At 42.9% G+C, this 16,675-nt stretch overlaps 1 protein-coding gene across 3 annotated transcripts in view; it reads left to right on the plus strand.

Annotated features, from left to right (window-relative positions):
• The window catches only part of DIS3L2 (DIS3 like 3'-5' exoribonuclease 2), a 183,835-nt gene that overhangs the window by 1,959 nt on the left and 165,201 nt on the right, over nt 1-16,675 (plus strand). For 2 of the 3 annotated variants that reach the window (XM_027751111.2, XM_039377985.1), the window contains exons 2-3: nt 459-1,157; nt 16,251-16,409. In XM_027751111.2, coding sequence (XP_027606912.1) covers nt 479-1,157; nt 16,251-16,409 — 838 coding nt within the window. In that variant the 5' untranslated portion in view covers nt 459-478. Of the gene's footprint in view, nt 1-458; nt 1,158-15,474; nt 15,696-16,250; nt 16,410-16,675 lie in introns of those variants that run through there. The other variant, XM_027751112.2, reaches the window with a different exon arrangement.

Here is a 16,675-nt window from a genome sequence, read left to right on the forward strand (position 1 = left end):
AGGCAGTGTATGTTTTGACAGTAACAGCATTTCAGGAAGGATGCAGTCGGTTTTGAGTTGGAAATGACAAGACTTTGCTTCTGGTAACCACTAAACTGATGCTTCTGGTACAGTCTGTCAGTCGCTGCTTTAATTTTCCTGGCTTTTTCAAAGGCAAGGAAGAGCAGGTTAAAGGAATCCCTTGTATTTGGGGTGTCAACCTTAGTGCAAAATCCCTATTTTATGTGGTGTGTGGCAGGTGGGGCTTATGGACTGTGGTCACTCCTAGGTCACAAGTATTCAGAGCCGGGCAGGTGTTGAGTACATTGTGAAACCCCTTCTCCCTGCTGGAGTGACTGACCAACCCAGAATTCCTGTACATTTTACGTTTTTGTTTCTTTTAACATAATCAGTTATTTGATGCTTTGTGTCAAGAAAATAACCCTTTTTCACCTGTGTCTATTTGTAACTCTTTGAAGTTTGAGCTTTTTACTGCACTATGGATCAGTTGGGGCACGTGAGAGGTACTGCTTCTGCCCAAGGTGCCAAGGAGGGACTGAGCAAGCCCGCTGCCCCCCAGAAGAACGCGTACGCCAGGCTTGTGCAAAAGCACCACAGTGGCCGGTTCCAGTTCTACTTGAATCACATTGCACAGAAGATGCAGCTGGAAGAAGGCGCCTCCAGTGACCCCAACTGGGATCTGGACCCGCCTCTGAGGAGAGGCCTGGTGAAGGATAATCCAGCCAGGAACGGGCTGAACATGCACAGCTATTCACCGGTCAGAACATCTCACCTGGAACAGCCCCTGCCTGGATTTGAGAATGATAAACCCCAAACTGCTCTGAACAGATGTCCTTATAAAAAAAATGCTGTTGAAGGAGACTTGGAGCTGGAGGAGGACTATTACTTGCATCAGCGTGGAGCTGGGTCTGACTTGTTAAATATAAGTGATGCTCTGGGTGGGAGAGTGTCAAACAGCCTGAGACACCATGGGGCTGTGCAGAAATCTTCTGGTTCTGATGAGGAGGACACTTGGAGGAAGAAACAAAAGAAACGAGGCAGGTGTCCTGCCAACACTGATACAGTAGCTGGACACTTGTTGACTGAACAGTTTGGTGAGGATGTGCTGGCAATAAATGCCAGAAAAAACAGTCAGTTGTCTCCAGGTCAAGTCCAAGGTGAGTTCACACTAATGAACTGTTCGGTCCATTTGCTACAATTACTGTGGTAATGAATGTGCTGTGTTAGTCATGAGTGCATTAACATGAGCCAGTTCTACTCTGTCCAAGTTAGTCAGCCCTTGGTTACCTGTGGGTGGCTTTGTCCTGGTTTACATGTAAGCCATGTGGCATGTGCAAGTGGCTTCATGTGGAGCCAGCTTGGGGCTGGCAGGACATAATCCCTTGGCTGAAGCTCTGTGAGTGTGGCTGTGCTGCTTCCAGGATCAGCTCAGGGCTAGGAGAGCCCAATTTCTGTGGTGTAGAGTCCAAATTAATAAGACCACTGGATCTGAGCTGACTCAGGCCAGAGTCATGCTTTTCTCTGCATTGCTTCTTTGAATCTGGAGTGCTGGTTTGCCTTTGGTCTGAGTCCATCCAGTACTCAGCGGCTAAGATGCCTGTATAATAGCCAATCCCTGGTAGTGTTGACTCCACGAAATTTTGCTGTTAGTAACAAAGAGATCTTGCAGTACTAAAGTGAATGTGTCTCTTAAATGGGATGTTAAAGGTAAAAAACCTCCTTATGGAGATAAATATTTTTTTTTTATTTAAAAAAACCCCTGAAACAGGGCATCCACAAGCAGCCAAAGCCAGGCTGTTTAATTTTGGTTTCTCAATGTAATGGGTTAAAACTTTCTCTGAATGTTAGTTATAATGAAATACTTTGATAGCCTGATCTTACGAGCTACTACTGGAGGAACCCATAAATGTCACTGTGTTAAATTCTCTCTAACAAGTAGAAAAGAGATTGATTTCTCAGCTGGGTAAGATCAGACTGAGGCCTATCACAGCTCTTGAATTGGAAATCAAGTAACTGTTTAACTAAATCAGTCTTAAAAACTAAGCCCTGTGACTCAAGAAGGGCAAATAATATGCCTTTTTCTGGATTTGTAGTATTTTTGAGGTTGTGGCAATAGATAATGTGCTAAAGTTGGTAAACTTCCACGAGTTCTTGCAAGACTGATCACAGATAGAGATTTAATGCAGATTATGCTAAAATTTTTTGATAAGCTTGATTTTTGGGAGGGTTTTTTTTTTCGTGGTTCATTGTAACACTATTTATTGTGCTTAGCCTCTTATAACAGACTTTGGTACCTTCAGCTTTTGAAGCATAGGAAGAGCAGCTGACAGAGATGTAGAGTCTAGAAAGCATATAGTTTATATCCATGAAAATGGTATGTGCCTACATAGATTTCAGTCTAAAATAAAAATACCCTGGCTTTCAAAAGCAAACACCCACAGTGGCCTCCTGCTCTAGTTGGAAGTGGAGTTGCACAAGGCTTTTACAAACTAGTTGTTTGTTTAGTGGAAAGACCTAAAGCAGAAAATGTTGACCCTCGTGTTTGACCTCCCAGGTGGAAAACTCACACTGTGGGAAAGATTATTGGAAAATTAATTGCTCAACAGTGACACCCTTCCTCTTCTTTCTCTGCATGCCTCCCCAGCCACCTTCCTGTGTAGCTGGGACTGGTTATCCTACAGAACGTTTGCAGGGACGTAAAAACAGTTTCTCGTGGAGGAAAGAAATAGAGAAGAAATAAATATGTCACTTAATTTGGAGAAACGTCTTTTCTGCTGTTCCGTTTGAGTGTATTTTAGTATTCTCGTTTAAGTGAAATGAAGATTTTGCAGTATGCAAGTGCTTATGTATAAGAAGTCACACATCACAGTATCAGATTAATATTTTCTCACTTCAAAGCTTGTCTTTGTCTCTTGATGCTGATATAAGTCATATTATTTTGCATAGGCAGGTGTCTGGTTTGATCAGTTTAAATCAAGGCTTGTGAAACTGTGATGGCAAGAATTGCTTCTGTCATAGCAGTGGGGCATATCATCTTTTCAGGAGTGACATTTCCTCACAAATTAGCTCTGTTCAGACTGTTGTAGGCTTTCCAAAAGGCTCTTTGAGCTAATCTCAAAGCCAAGCATCTCTTTTTATATAATTTTATTTCATTGTCCTCTTCTCAAACAGCTCTTCAGCTCAGGCTTAGCCGTGATTGGTTTTGCAATGACCCTGAGCTGACAGTACTAAAATTGAAGGCAAATGTGGAGGTCTGTGAAAACCCTTTGAGTGCCCTGGGACAGGCTGTAGGCAGTGAGGGACTGGTCCCTGTTAATGTCCTTCCAGTGGTAGGGCAGTTCCTGTGGCTTTGGGGGAAAGCAGAGTGGTTTATGGAGCCCCAAGCAAATGTCACTGAGCCCTGGAGATACTGCTGGTGATGTGTTGCTGTCTGTAGTTCCACATAGTAACTGCTTTTCCTAAGTATTGGAGGCTTTGCAGTTGAGAGAGCTGTGTGTGAACAGAACCCCTTTGTCCCTCGTGTGAAACATGTAACCTAGTCATGAGACTGCAGGTTGGATTCACTCTATGGTATCAGCACTCTTGGATTTGGGAAGACAAAGCTCCATACAGAGGAATTCCACGGATTGTTGCTCCTTTGTGTGCAGTTATAACCTCTGCAAGGTAAAACCTCCTGTTCTGAAGTTTCTTCTCAAACAAACCCCAATAAACCAGAAAATAATCCCCAAATGCCACTTTAAATTGTGTGGTGCTTACAGTTTTTCATCTAATACTAATTTCCTGCTGGTATTTTTCCTTAAATCTCCAATCCTCTAGGTTCTTTGGGTGCTAAAATTTGGTTAAACTTCCTTAACAGAAAGTTACCAATTCCCTTGGCTTGTTTTTTGGTTTTCATCAAAGACTCTTAAGGGTTTTTCCCACTTCACTCCAGAGCTAGTAATCAAAATCTTTTTTCAGACTGACTGATGTTTTGTCATAAAAGAGCTTAAAACTCCCTTTTCCTTGAGGACAGAAGTACTGACTCTTTCTGTGGCATCTGTCTGTCACATCCTGGGAGTTGAGATTTGCATGGCTGCTAAGTGGAACTTCATCTTAAGTATCTGTAAAGCTTTGCTTTGTCAGTAGGTAGTTTAGACCAAGTTGTGTGTTTTATTCGGCATAGCAAGGTTTCAGTTGCTTTTTGAGTATGTGCACTTCCCAGCCTGTTTTTTGAGGGAATGTTGATGTTTGATAGCAAATTCCTGAGTCTACTGGAAAGCCTGGAAATCAGACATCTGCAGACAAGGACTGTCCTCCAAATGTGGAGTGCAGCATGGTCTTTGGGAACACCATATCCCGGCCACACTGGATTTCAGAGGATCTTGGGAGCTAAAGTACCTGGAAGTGAGGTGGCTTTGTTGATGTTGAAAGCTTGGGTGGAGCAGGATTCTGGTCAAAGCTGATTGCTCTGATACAGGTTCAGGTTTTGCAGGGTTATGCTGTCTCAGTCTGTATCTGCTTATAGCTTCTTTGGGAAGAACAGCATTGCCAGCTTCCCTGGGTATCCTCCTGGGGCTCCTCTCACTAAAAACTTCGTGAGTTTATGATGTGATGGAGGCTAAACAAATCTTGCCCATCTGTCAGGGTCAGCATGCCCCCTGAGTAGAAACAGACAATTCCTGGGTAACAACAAGCCTTGTCTGCAACAGCCTAAGATTTCCACAGCCCTTTCTGATTTATCATCTGTCTGACACTTGGCATTTATTTGCCCAGCCTGTGGTACTTAACCAACTTGGGCAGCTTCCATGGAGGAGTGTCCCTGGCAAGCAGGCTGGTGTTTAGCATCAGAGCTTTAAAAACAATTGTTGCTGTTGGATGGTGGTGTTGTGCTTGTGGCTGCAACCTTGACATTTAAAAGGTTCATGATAGGTAAAGGAAATATCCTAGAATGGCTTTCCTGCATGTTTGATGGGCACAGCTGCTCAAGAAATACCAGCCTTAACAAGATGGCAAAATCTCAGATATTTTGTTTTCCTGTGGTGCACTGCAGTAAATTTTATATTTGCCTTTGTTTCTCTGGAGGAGCTTTGGAGGAGGAACAACAGCTTCTGCCTTTCCCTTCTTGTAGGGCAAATTTAGGATAATGCTCATTTTTAGTGATGAGTCTTCCAATTCTTGTGTGGTGAAATTCAGTTCTGAAGAATGCTGTTATTTCCCTATCTGACACCAGTAAATATGAGCCAGCAATCTACTAAAGACCAGAGAATCAACTCAATAAATGGAGAATGTTGGTTGCTGTAGAAATCTTTAAAATGTAGCTAATCTTGCCAGGTTCAATGTAATGTTCCTTAGATGATGTTAATCATAGTAATAAGATATGGGAAGGAGGGAAGACTGGATTTACTGTATGGCCCCGTCTGAGAAACACATGAAAAATAGAATGCTCCCCTCTCTAATGGTTTAGCAACGTCATCACAAACATAAATTTCTCTTGCTTTTGATAGAAAAAAAATGTTGCATTCCTGAATCTTGTGCAACTAATGTTTTTTGGTTAACATCAGCTATAGTATGTGAGTTAATATCTGATGTATCCTCTCTTGGGGAGATGAGATCTTGCCCGTGCAGGGACTGTGTTTTTTATCTGTGATCTAATAACTGTCTTCTGTGCCCTTTACCAGAGTCCTGAGCACACTGTGCAGGAGGAGCCCTTGCATTTGGCAGCAAAGCTTTCACCTCTGTGAATGAAGGACCTTCCTTCACCTGCTAGTGCTCATGTGAAAACATTCCTCGGTGGAAACACTTGTTGCTGTTAACCTGCTATTTTTTTTAAACTATGTTTTTTCTACTCTTTAGCCCCAGTTCTGTAGTTCAGGTAACTATGCCTGCCAGCATGATGTTGATCCTAGGGAAGTAGTAGGGTAATACAAGAATTGAACTGATTTTTAATTTGTTTTAAATCTTTTCTTTCATGTGACTTGTCATTATTTAACAAAGGTCCTGTTGAGCTCCTCCAGTGTCAGTGTCTTATGACATTAGGGGTCTGATGGCAAAGGTGTGAGTGTGGATGCTGGTGTGGGAGTGTGATTAAATCACAGCGCGTGTGCAGTGGTTTAAGAGCTGTTTAGTCGAACTAATTAAATGCAGCAATAAATTGAGAATTGTTAGTAACAGGTGTGTCTGGATCCTGCAGTGTCACGTTCTGACCCTGTGCTGTTTAATAATTCTGTCAATTGTCGTGAAGAAAACATATGAGTAGGATTGAAAGGTTTTTTTGGATGACTTGGAGAGTATTGAATAATGGGGGCAGTTACTGGCAGCCATCTGGATTGCTTGGTGGATTGGGAGCAGGCAAAACAAAATCCATTTATCGGATTGCCAGCATAGAGCCATGCTAGCAGTGTGAGGAACCCAGTGTGGGAAGCAACAGCTTGGAAAGAAGTTTTGAGCTCTTGATGGATTAATCAGCTGAACATCCCCCTCCTGTGAAATGTGGCCAAAAGGGTAGTGTATGAGCATGGGAATTGGAAGATGGAGTATGGACTGCGTGTGTCTTTGGCGTGGCAGCGGCAGCTTCTGGAGTGCTGTGTCCTGTGGTGATGCCCTCTGTTTGGGGCGGATGGTGATGAATTGATGAATACTCAGAGGACGGCCACAGGGAAGATTAAAATGCTGGGATCATGAGTGAGTGATTTGAGGAACTCTGCTTTACTTATCAAAGAGATGCTTGGGGGAGGGGAGTTTTCAGTAAATTGCCTACATGGGGAACAGATGTTCAATAATAGGCTACTCAGTTGAGCAGATTATGATATAATGCATTTGAGGCTAAACAAATCCAGGCTTGAAATACAGCACAATTTAGCAGTGAGGGTGAATGACCATTGGAACAGTTTTACCAAGGCTTGTGGTATGTGGGCTGTCACCAGCATGTTAAAAAACCCCGAGAACAATTTCTACCCCTGAAATATGCTGCAGTTCAAAGAGGAATTAATTTGTAAAAACCCTCTGTCCTCTGCTGTCCATGAGGTCAGTCAGCCCACACACCGCAGTCAGGTCTGGCCTGTTGTTCAGGTGATCTCCAAGTGTCTCCTTTGCCGTGGGTATCCAGGTACGTAGGACAGGTGCTTTGCAGCTGAATTCAGTGGCTCTTGTGATTCCTCTCCTGCTGTGGGGCTTTCTCTGCTGCCTTCCTCTACAGCTCTGCTTCTGCCTCTCCTGTCCTAAGTGCTGCTACCCATGTTTTGCCCTCCCACCTCATGCCCGTGATAACCAGCTCCATGAAATGTTGTGGGCTTGAAATACCAAACTCCCTCTTGTGGGGAAATCCAAGCTACAGAGAGTTGAAACTTGGCTGGGGCAGGATGGAAAACAAAATGTTGGGATCTATTGCATAAAATACTGTCTTCTGTGACAAAAACAAAGATTTCCAGAGTGCTGAAGGAAAATGTCAACACTAGCAGCTGCAGCCCACAGATGTATGGGGCAGGTCATGCCTTGGAGAATATTGCAGGCTCTCTACAAATAAAAGCCAGCAGCCATAATGTGTTTTCGTTCAGTTTGTATGTTTTTAGGCATTTTCCCCCCACACTGCTAGGTGTTGTGATTTATGTACCTACTACACTGAATAGGCAGTATGGGGAAGGGTTCATCAGCAGATAAACAAATTCTGCATCACCTTGGGTTACCTTGGGATATGTAGGAATTTGAAGGCAGTTCTTTGATTTCTTCAGCTGTTAATATCTTCTAGTACGTTAGCACCTCCCGTCAGGTACTTTGCCTTTCAAAGCTTCTTGGCTTCTTCTGATCTCTGAGCAACTTGCTTTCCTCAAACTACTGAAGCCCGGAGAAATCAGAGAACTTCTGCAATATTGTGTTTTTAAAGTGTTTTTCTTGAAGTCTTGAAGAAGCCTTTTCACAGCGTTGTTGCTGGATAAAACAAAGAGCAAAGGGTATTGTGGAAGATGCTTTGGGAAGATGGAGAGATGAGGGGGAGTGGAAGCAGCCCTGACCCACATCCTGAGGCAGGAGTGGAAGCCTGGAGGAGTGCAGTCATCAGGCGGAGTAGGTAGCGAGGAGGTCACGAGCAGGGTGGAGCAGGTTCACAGAGAGTCCTGAAAACCAAAAGAGATGTACCCCCTCCCTGACAACACCACTGTGCTGCCGCACACAGCTGGAGCACAGTAACTATTTTGATAAACTTTTAGTCTATTGCTACTAAATGAGTTTCGTCACCAGCCCTTCGTTCAGAGCCTGGAATGGTATCTTTGGCTCTTGCACTCCTGTAGTATTCCTACAACACAAACCCTGCAGAGGAATTGAATAAAACTGCAATTACTATCTGAGTTACTGAAGTCAAAGCCCTGCAAGCATGAGGATGCTTGGAAGTGTTTTGGAAGAGGAAGCGTGGCGTCGTGGGCACATGATCTTGGTGGTCAGTAGCAGTTTCCAAAGTATTGTTTTCCACAGCAGAAAGAATCCATTGTGCATATTTCTTCATTTCAGTTTTTCAAAGCCTAGGCCCTCTATGAAAGCCAAAACCAGCAAGAACATTTTCATTTTCCCTAGCTCCATATTGAAATCTAGGGACATGCAGCACAAGAGTTTTCAATAAATATGTGCAGCTTAAAGCAAAAGAGCAGTGGCAACATGTGCTTTCCACCACGAGCGTGCTTCCCACCTCATTTTCATGAGTCTGGAAATGAGCATCTGTCTCTGCTCCTGACTTTCCTTAGTATCTGTGGACATGCCACTTTTTTGCTACCTCCATCCCTAAATAGGAATGTTTCTTCCTCAATATTTCATTGTAGGAATGCTGGATGTCTGAATCTTTTATGACCACCTCCAAAAGCAGCTCATGGCCCTAAGAACTCCCTCAGAAATCATGACAGCCTGTATTTTCCCATCCAGAGTCACTGACTGCAGCCAGCTTGTCCCCTGTGTGGCAAGGATTCCCTTCGTGCTTTTTATTTTGTTGGACATTCAGCTCTTCTGGGCAGGTTTTGGCAGACTTTCTGCCAGAATTGTTTAGAGAATCACCTTCTCCAGAGAGGCAGGGCCAGAGCTCTCCAGACTTGTTCCCGGAGGGGTACACAGATGGCTCCCAGTGTCCTGGTGCACAAACACAGTTGTGCCCATAGACAAGCTGCTGGGCTGGCACAGGCAGAGCTGTGTTGTGTTATGTTGTAGAGGGTTGGTGGTAACCAGTTAGGCTGTACCAGTTCTTTGAATCACTCCTGAACTCATGTTTTAAAGCTCTGTGGACAGGCCTCCAAATTAAGCACCGTCTTATAATTTTGTTTTGATTCGTATCGACTTTGGAAAGTTACGTCTAGATTTACACTGTGGCTGGACCCTGGTGGCCCATTGTAATGGGTCAATTAGAGAGGCTGGTGGTCATGGGAGCTACTTCTGACAGCTGGATTTCAAGACATCATCCACTCATTTCAGGACATTTACATAGAATTTACATTTTGGCTGAGCCCGTCCATGTAAATGTAGGTCTGCCTTGTTTCTCTTCCTTGAATGACTGTTTAATTAACTTTAAACTTAATTATGCAATCTACCATCTGCCTAAATCCCTACAGTGCTGTTATATCACCATCCTTTTCCTCTTCCACCAAGATGTTCCCTTTCCTGGAAGTTTGCCCTACTTTTCAGTCATTAAGATGATTTCAAATAATTCGCTTCCTTGGCTATTTTTGAGGAGGACTCACAGCAACACTGTAGGAACTCTCTCTTTAGCTCTGTGGTCAGGCTTGGACCAAGCACAGGAATGTGCTGCAGAACCTCCAGTTTACGATTCTTTGAGTTTACATTTCCTGAGAGAAGAAGGACCTTTTTTTTATTTGCCTGTGATAAGGAGAATGTGCTCTCAGACTTTCTCTTAGACCCCAGATTGAGCATCTGAAATATTGCCTACCAGGTTTATCTCCTGCAGGTCTCTTTGCTGCAGTGGAACCTCACTGTGCTGATAACGTATCTCCAAGTCTTGCCTTTCCACTCCTACACCTCTAATGAATTCTTTCCCATGACATCCTCATTTCTCTCTATTGCTTTGTCTTTAATCTTGAGCCATCTACTTCATTTAACCTCTTTGCTTCGAGATACTGTAAGATGCATGGAGGTGGTTCTGTTCCAAGGCTGTCCAAGAACTCTGAACTCCTTTAATTCATGTTGAGAGCAGTGTGGAAGCACGGCTGTTCCTAGCACAGGTTGGAGCAGAGCTGTGCTTGCGGGGAGTGTGGTGGATGGGGTTTGGTCCTGTGTGTGTTACTGGGGCTCTAGCACAGAACTTTGTTTGAGAGAGCTTCCAAGGAGTGTCTTTTTCCTTGCTGGTGCAGAACTCCTTCCCTGAGCAACTATACCAACAGCTGTCTTTGTGTTTTTCCTTTTAAAACTAACTAGAACAAAAAAGTATTTGGCTGTTACCATTAGTGGGACATTTAATCTCTTAAATCCGCAAAATATTTTGCAAAACATAAATAGCTTGTTACTTCTGGCCTCTCTATGACCAGTGTTTTTGTTGACATAACTTGCATTTGAGATCACTTCAATGGTGTTTGTTGGTTTTGCCTGTTGTTTTTGCCCGTGTGTGGTAATTTGATCCCGGATATTGTAGTAGTCATTTAAGTGCTTGAAGATTTTTGAGTTAGTCATTTCTATAATATGGCATCTATTGGATGTCACTGGTGCATTAGAAATTCAAAACAATCTAACAAATGTATTTTGGCTTTTAAAATTTGAGAGGGAATTATTTTAGAGGCTTCTCTGAGCTGCAGAAAATATCAAATAGCTTTGAAATTGCCTGTTTAAGCATGCGAAAGGGGCAGACACAGGGATCCTAGCAAAACCACCCTGATGTTAATGCAGTTTGTACTGGCAAAGTGTGCTTCTGCTGGGAGAGTTTATTTGACTTTGGAGAATGAAACGTTGCCTGGTACAACAGTGTCAACACTTGGACTGTGCCTGTCCGGTGCTCCCAGCCAGGAGCTGCATCCCCCCAGCTCGTCAAGGCTGGACAGAGATAGATTCATAAAAGTACCTGGGATGAGTTGTTCAGGGGCTATGTAGGATTTGGGATTTTTTTAAGTCCCAGACGTCTTTCCAAAACAAGGCAGAGTTTATGTTGGCTGAACTTTAGTATTGAGACTATTAATACACCCTGTTACACATCAGCATCCATAGTGGCTCATAAAGTTGTTGCAGATAGGACTTCCTGGCAGCTCGTGGAGGGTATGCATTTGCTAAAAGACCAAATTTGATGGTTTCTAAAATTTGCTTTGCCAACTCTGCCAGGAGTCAAGGGCCAACTTGAATTTACGGATCTGTGAGGTGATGCCTTGGGCTGTCACATGGTTGAACTCTAATTCATTAAGTCTCTGGTAAGGATGAGCAGTAACAGGCTTTATTTAGCTTTCTTGCCATGTTTAACCTAGTCTGACTTAAATGGGAGCGTAGTACTAAGCATGGGCTGGCATCAGGGTAGTTCTTGTTGCCTTTGGTTGGTTAATTCCTGGTTGTGGAGCTAGGGCAGTGTTGGGTGACCTTTCATTTGGTAGCTGCCATCCCTTCTAGCTCATGGGTGTATCCTTATCACATTTTACTAAGTGCATATCTGGGTTGTCTTGAAGAATTACTTGAAATTCTTGAAGGAAATTGGTTTAAGTAATTGAAATGAGTCAGCAATGAAATGGAACATTGTAGAAATACGGACAAATATTTAGTAACTGTGTGTTGAGAGTGTCTCATTAACTGATAACAAATCGTTCTATTGCGTGTTATCAGTTCCGGGGATATGCTTCTGTTTCTTCTCATGCATAAGCTAACTGGAAAACAGGGGTATTTGAAAGATTCCTTTCCATATCTAGACCATGATCTAATGCTGGGAAGCAATGGAAAATCCTCTAAGCAATAGCAGAGTTAGAGGAGGTGTTGATGTCCAGTTATGGACTGATAAAGGTAAATAGTAGATGGAAGTATTTTGTGTTGGAAAAGTTTGTAACAATATTGTTCCATCCAATGCTTTCAGCATTAATTCCTGTTCTAAAATATAAAAGGAGTCATTACATGTCAAGAGAGCTGTCAGTGGGGTCAGAGTCCTAAACCCGTAGAGCTGTTACCAGCAAAGTTGTTGTGATGCTCTCACAGTCCTGCCCACCCCAGGCAGCTGCATAAGTAATGTAGGTATCTACATAAATAATGAGATGGTAACAAAGTTTGGAAGTTTAGTTAGAGGTAAAACTGTCTAGTGACAATGTAGGTGCCCTTGCTGGACCCTGGATGGGAGGTGTCGTGGATGTGCCAATGAAAATTCAGTGAGAAATACTTTTCTTCTCTGCTGGTAGTAATCAAAGAGATTGTCAGGTGCTAGAGGGCAGCTGGAATGTTTTATTTTTGGTAAATGAGATTGAGGGTCTTGGTTCTTTCTTATGTAAAGCAATATGCAAATTTTAATATAAAATTAAAGACCTTCCAGCCTTGCTAACTTCATGTTTAGTTGAACATTTCAGTTGATTTAGTTGACTATCTAGTTGATCAACTGACTAATAGATGTAAGTTTAATTAAATGCAGTACTTTTCAAAAGCTAAACTCCAGAGTGATTTTGTATAAATTATGTCAAAATAAGCTGATTTAAAACATCTAACCTCTCTCTTACTGTAAGCCAGATCAATTATTCTGGGAAGCTGCCTGTGTGCTTTTTTTTCTTCATTCCAAATAAGAAAAGATTAATAGGTACTTAAGTTTAAAGACCAAAATGTGCCATTGTGTGATGTCATTGTTGTGATGGAGATGAAGTGTGATGGTTTGGATTCCAGGTTGAGTTCCAGTGCTGTCCTTCCAGCGAGCTCAACCAGCTGCTGTTGGACTGGGCTCCTGGGTGGGAGCCAGCCCCCAGCTCCATCCTTTCTGCTCATTTTCCTGGTGCCCATGTTGAGAATAAAAGTGAGTCGCTCACTGTGGACTGTTCTGAAAGCCCACAAATGCACCCACTTTACTTTCATGCCTCTCTTGCTGTGGAGGTGGGAGTTGTGTGTTTGTACTTCCCACAAGTGCTTCCCCTTGGCTAGTTTGAAGGGTTTCCCTGCTCTGGGAGTGGAATTGCTGGTCCTGTTTAGGTGTGTCACTCTGTCACCTTTGCAGGGAGCCTCCGTGCCTTATACAGATGTTGAGGTTGTTCCAACCCAAATCTCCCTCCAGAGGACTTCAAATAATGAACAGTCAACCACCTTTCCTCAAATTGTTAGTCCTTTGTTATTTCCCACTGGAAATGGCAGAATACCTAGAAATCCCAAGCAAGTGTTGGCCGCATCCCCAGAGAGCATCATCTGTGTAGCCAGATAAACATACCCAAGCATGTTGCATTTGCTGTGTGTTGTGAATGTTTATGTCTTGCAGTAGAGTTGCTCTGTGTGCAAGCCTGAATGGTTCTGCACAGCAGACATTGCTGCTCTGTGATTGCTTCAAGTCTCCTGTGGATCAGCCAGTCTCAGCTCTCAGTCACTGCACTTTAGTCTCCCTTCTACTGAAACGATTTTTAATTTTTTATTATATTCATTTGCTTATTGATTTATTTAGCCTTTGATTATTTTAATGCCTGGATTGTGTTATTCCTTTCTGTGACATCTTGCCCTCAGATATTTTTTTCTATTTTACAAATCACACAACTATAACACCTGGTGCTAGAATAAAGTTCAACCAAGTTTGTGATAGTTATTTTAGAGAGGTTAGTCTCAATATATCCTACGCTATCTATAGAGTAGTCAAGTTACAGTTTGCTTTGTGATATGATGTCTGTTTATCCATTTGAATATTAATGCTGGGCAGCAGGGAGAGCAGGAAAGCCCATCATCAGAGGTATTTCTAACTTCCAGTTTTAAAGGACAGGTGCATTGCAGAAGCAAATATTGACTCCAGTTGAAACAGATGGTGACCTGTAGTTAGTTCTCTTTCTTTTAAAAGGAGAAATACAAGAAATTACAGTCATGCAGAATTTGGTGTGTTCCAGTTGAATGCTAATTGTGACAGTTGTCTGTGGCTTTGTAACGGAGTGGTTTTGTTTTGCCATAAATGGTGTGGCCAATGGGGTCAAACCCTTATTGAAGTGGCTGTGTGTAAAGTGCCTTGCAGGCCAGCTGTGTCGAAGCAGTTTGTTCTTTTCAGTAAATTTTTATTTTGAGTTTGTGTCTGAGTCTGAGCAAATGAAAAATCCCACGAGAGCAAGCCCAAGGCTTAAGCGCTGGAAACATGCAAATTTCTCTCTGCATGTCCACCTTGCATCACAGAAAGGTGCTTCTCCGCCCTTTGCTGTTGCTGTACATTATTTCTGGCTGTAGTGGCCCCAAATTTTTTGAACCAATGGCCACGCCAAGTGCTGGGACAACTCTGTTCTGCAGTGCCTATTTTTTTCTCTTTTCCCCCCTGCATTTTAGTTTTCTGCCTTTTTTGTTTTGTTTTGTTTCAGCTCCTCCTTAATTACATGTTAAGATTTAGCCTTCTTTTTATCCCAGGTTCTTTAATTCGTAGTAGTATTTTCTGTGACTCACTGCCATAGAAATGAGGGTTTTAGAGGACCTTACGAGCTCGTGTAATCCATTTCACTACCTCAAGGAAAAAACGACTCTTTTTAGACCAACTCTGGCAGACATCCTTCTCACCTATTTTTAAGAGCCTCCAACGAAGCTGACTGCATGACCTTTCGGGGTGATCAGCCTAGTGCCTGAATTATTTAATAGTGTTCCTAAAATCCCACCTGTTGCAGTTTAAGTCAGATTCCTTCACCAAAATGCCTCTAAAAACCCTATCCAGAGCAAACTGTGTTGCCAGTTCTCTAGTCCATGCTTTTGGTGTCTGTTTTTAAACTTAATAACTTGACTGTTAGGGCATTTGTAAATCAGTTCATTAGGCATTTGCAAATCAGTTAATTTTAGTTCCATCTCACCATGTGGTTCACGCACAGGTAGTGTTGCCTTGGTCACATTGGTTGAAACCTGAATTTGGGGCTGTGCTCTTGCCATGTTACAGCTGCAACCTCCCTCAGTCTCCTCCCTGGAAGCACAGAGTATGAAAAGCTTGATAGTGTAGAAAGAGGCCAAACTACTGTCACTGAACACAAAGGACCCCTCTTCATTTCAGCTTCCTGTTTGGAGACACCACTGTGACATGTAATCTTGTCTGAGCTGGGACCTTGAGTTGTCCCTCTGCCTGTCTTGATGTCTCCTCTCCTGAATTAGAAGGATCCCTCCCTCCTTCTGCTGATTTGTTTATTATTATATATATAAAAGTTACTGTTTGTCCGTCATTGGGTAAAATAGCAGTTTTATTGTACCATATTTTTAAAGATCTCTGCTTAAGCACAGCTTTTTAAACATTTTTTTGTCTCGCTGCTGTGAAGCAATCTGTGATTTGTTTGGGAAGGACACCACAGGTAAAAAATTTGCCTTGTAACTTGGATAGCGCCATAGCAAATAAGTTGGCGTTGCACGTTTTCTGACTTGCAGGTACAAGCTTGGACCCAGGGAGCGTAGCCAGGAGGGGCTGGAAGGCAAAGCTGTGATGACATGTTCAGTATCCAGGTGGAGGGCCAAGAGGGCAGCTGCGCGGCGCTGGGTTGCATTCCAATGTGCTGATCCGTGGAACAGCGTTGGCATACGCTTTGGAAGCTGCTGCTTGCTCTCCTGGCTGTAGGGAAGGGGCTGAGGTGATGGCAGGGAAGTAAGGGGTGAGTCTTTGCAGAATATTTTCGTATGATCTTGGCCTATTCTGAACAGGCTGGACATTGGGAGCCTTGGCACTCCTTTGTGGTACCCTGCTGCCTCTGGTAGCTCCAAAGTTAATTACTCCAGCGTGGGTTGTTAAGAATTTTTTTTTTTTCCTCCTCGATTCCTGAACTGCTTAATTAAGTTGTAGGGAAGTTATATTTTCTCACTACTTGGGGGCTTAATGGGGTGGAGGCTTTGGAAACAGTTTAACAATTTCACATTTTATGTGCTCTAATGAATTTCCCAGGATTTTGGAAGGGTTGTATCCAACTTTAGCATCGTAATTTCCAGAGTTTTATTTATGCTAAAATAAGTTAGTGGTGGATTATGAGGCCCAAAGAGCCAACAGATTACAAATGAACTAATGAAGACATTGTTTCTCTTGGATAAAGGGTATGACTCACGGTTGTGACTTGTACTGAAGTACTAGAGACCGTGAGCTTCACCAGGACCACAAGCTGGCACTGGGGCTCCCCTTCCCTCCCCTGTTATTTCAAACCTGTATTTGATTTCAGGTGCAGAAAAAAGAGGGTTTGCAAGGACCAGAAACAACTCTGAATCTGCAAGAACTCCCCAGAACTTCGATAGGAAGAGGCAACTCTCTGAATCGCAGACAGAAACAATGAACAATTCAGACAGCAGAGTAAATCCTAGACAACTGGGAACTCCCAGAGGTATTAAAGCAGAGTGTGTACACGCTTCAGGAATAAGCTGTCTTGAAGCCTGTGCTCAGCAATATTAAAAGATGGGCTGGGATGAATGCTGTTGACTTTAAAATGAGCTGTAAAAGACTGTTGATTATTGTAAAATATGATTATTCCAGGCTTTTCGGTGCTCTGAAGTTGGGTGCCAGTATTTCTAGGCAAACTGTTCTCAGAAATTCAACTCAGAATATTAAGCCTCTGTACAGCTGCTGTTAAGATGCACAGGCATGTTTGGG

Source organism: Pipra filicauda, unplaced genomic scaffold, assembly GCF_003945595.2.
Source record: "Pipra filicauda isolate LSUMZ 115617 unplaced genomic scaffold, ASM394559v2 scaffold98_size3848907_pilon, whole genome shotgun sequence".
NCBI lineage: Eukaryota > Metazoa > Chordata > Aves > Passeriformes > Pipridae > Pipra > Pipra filicauda.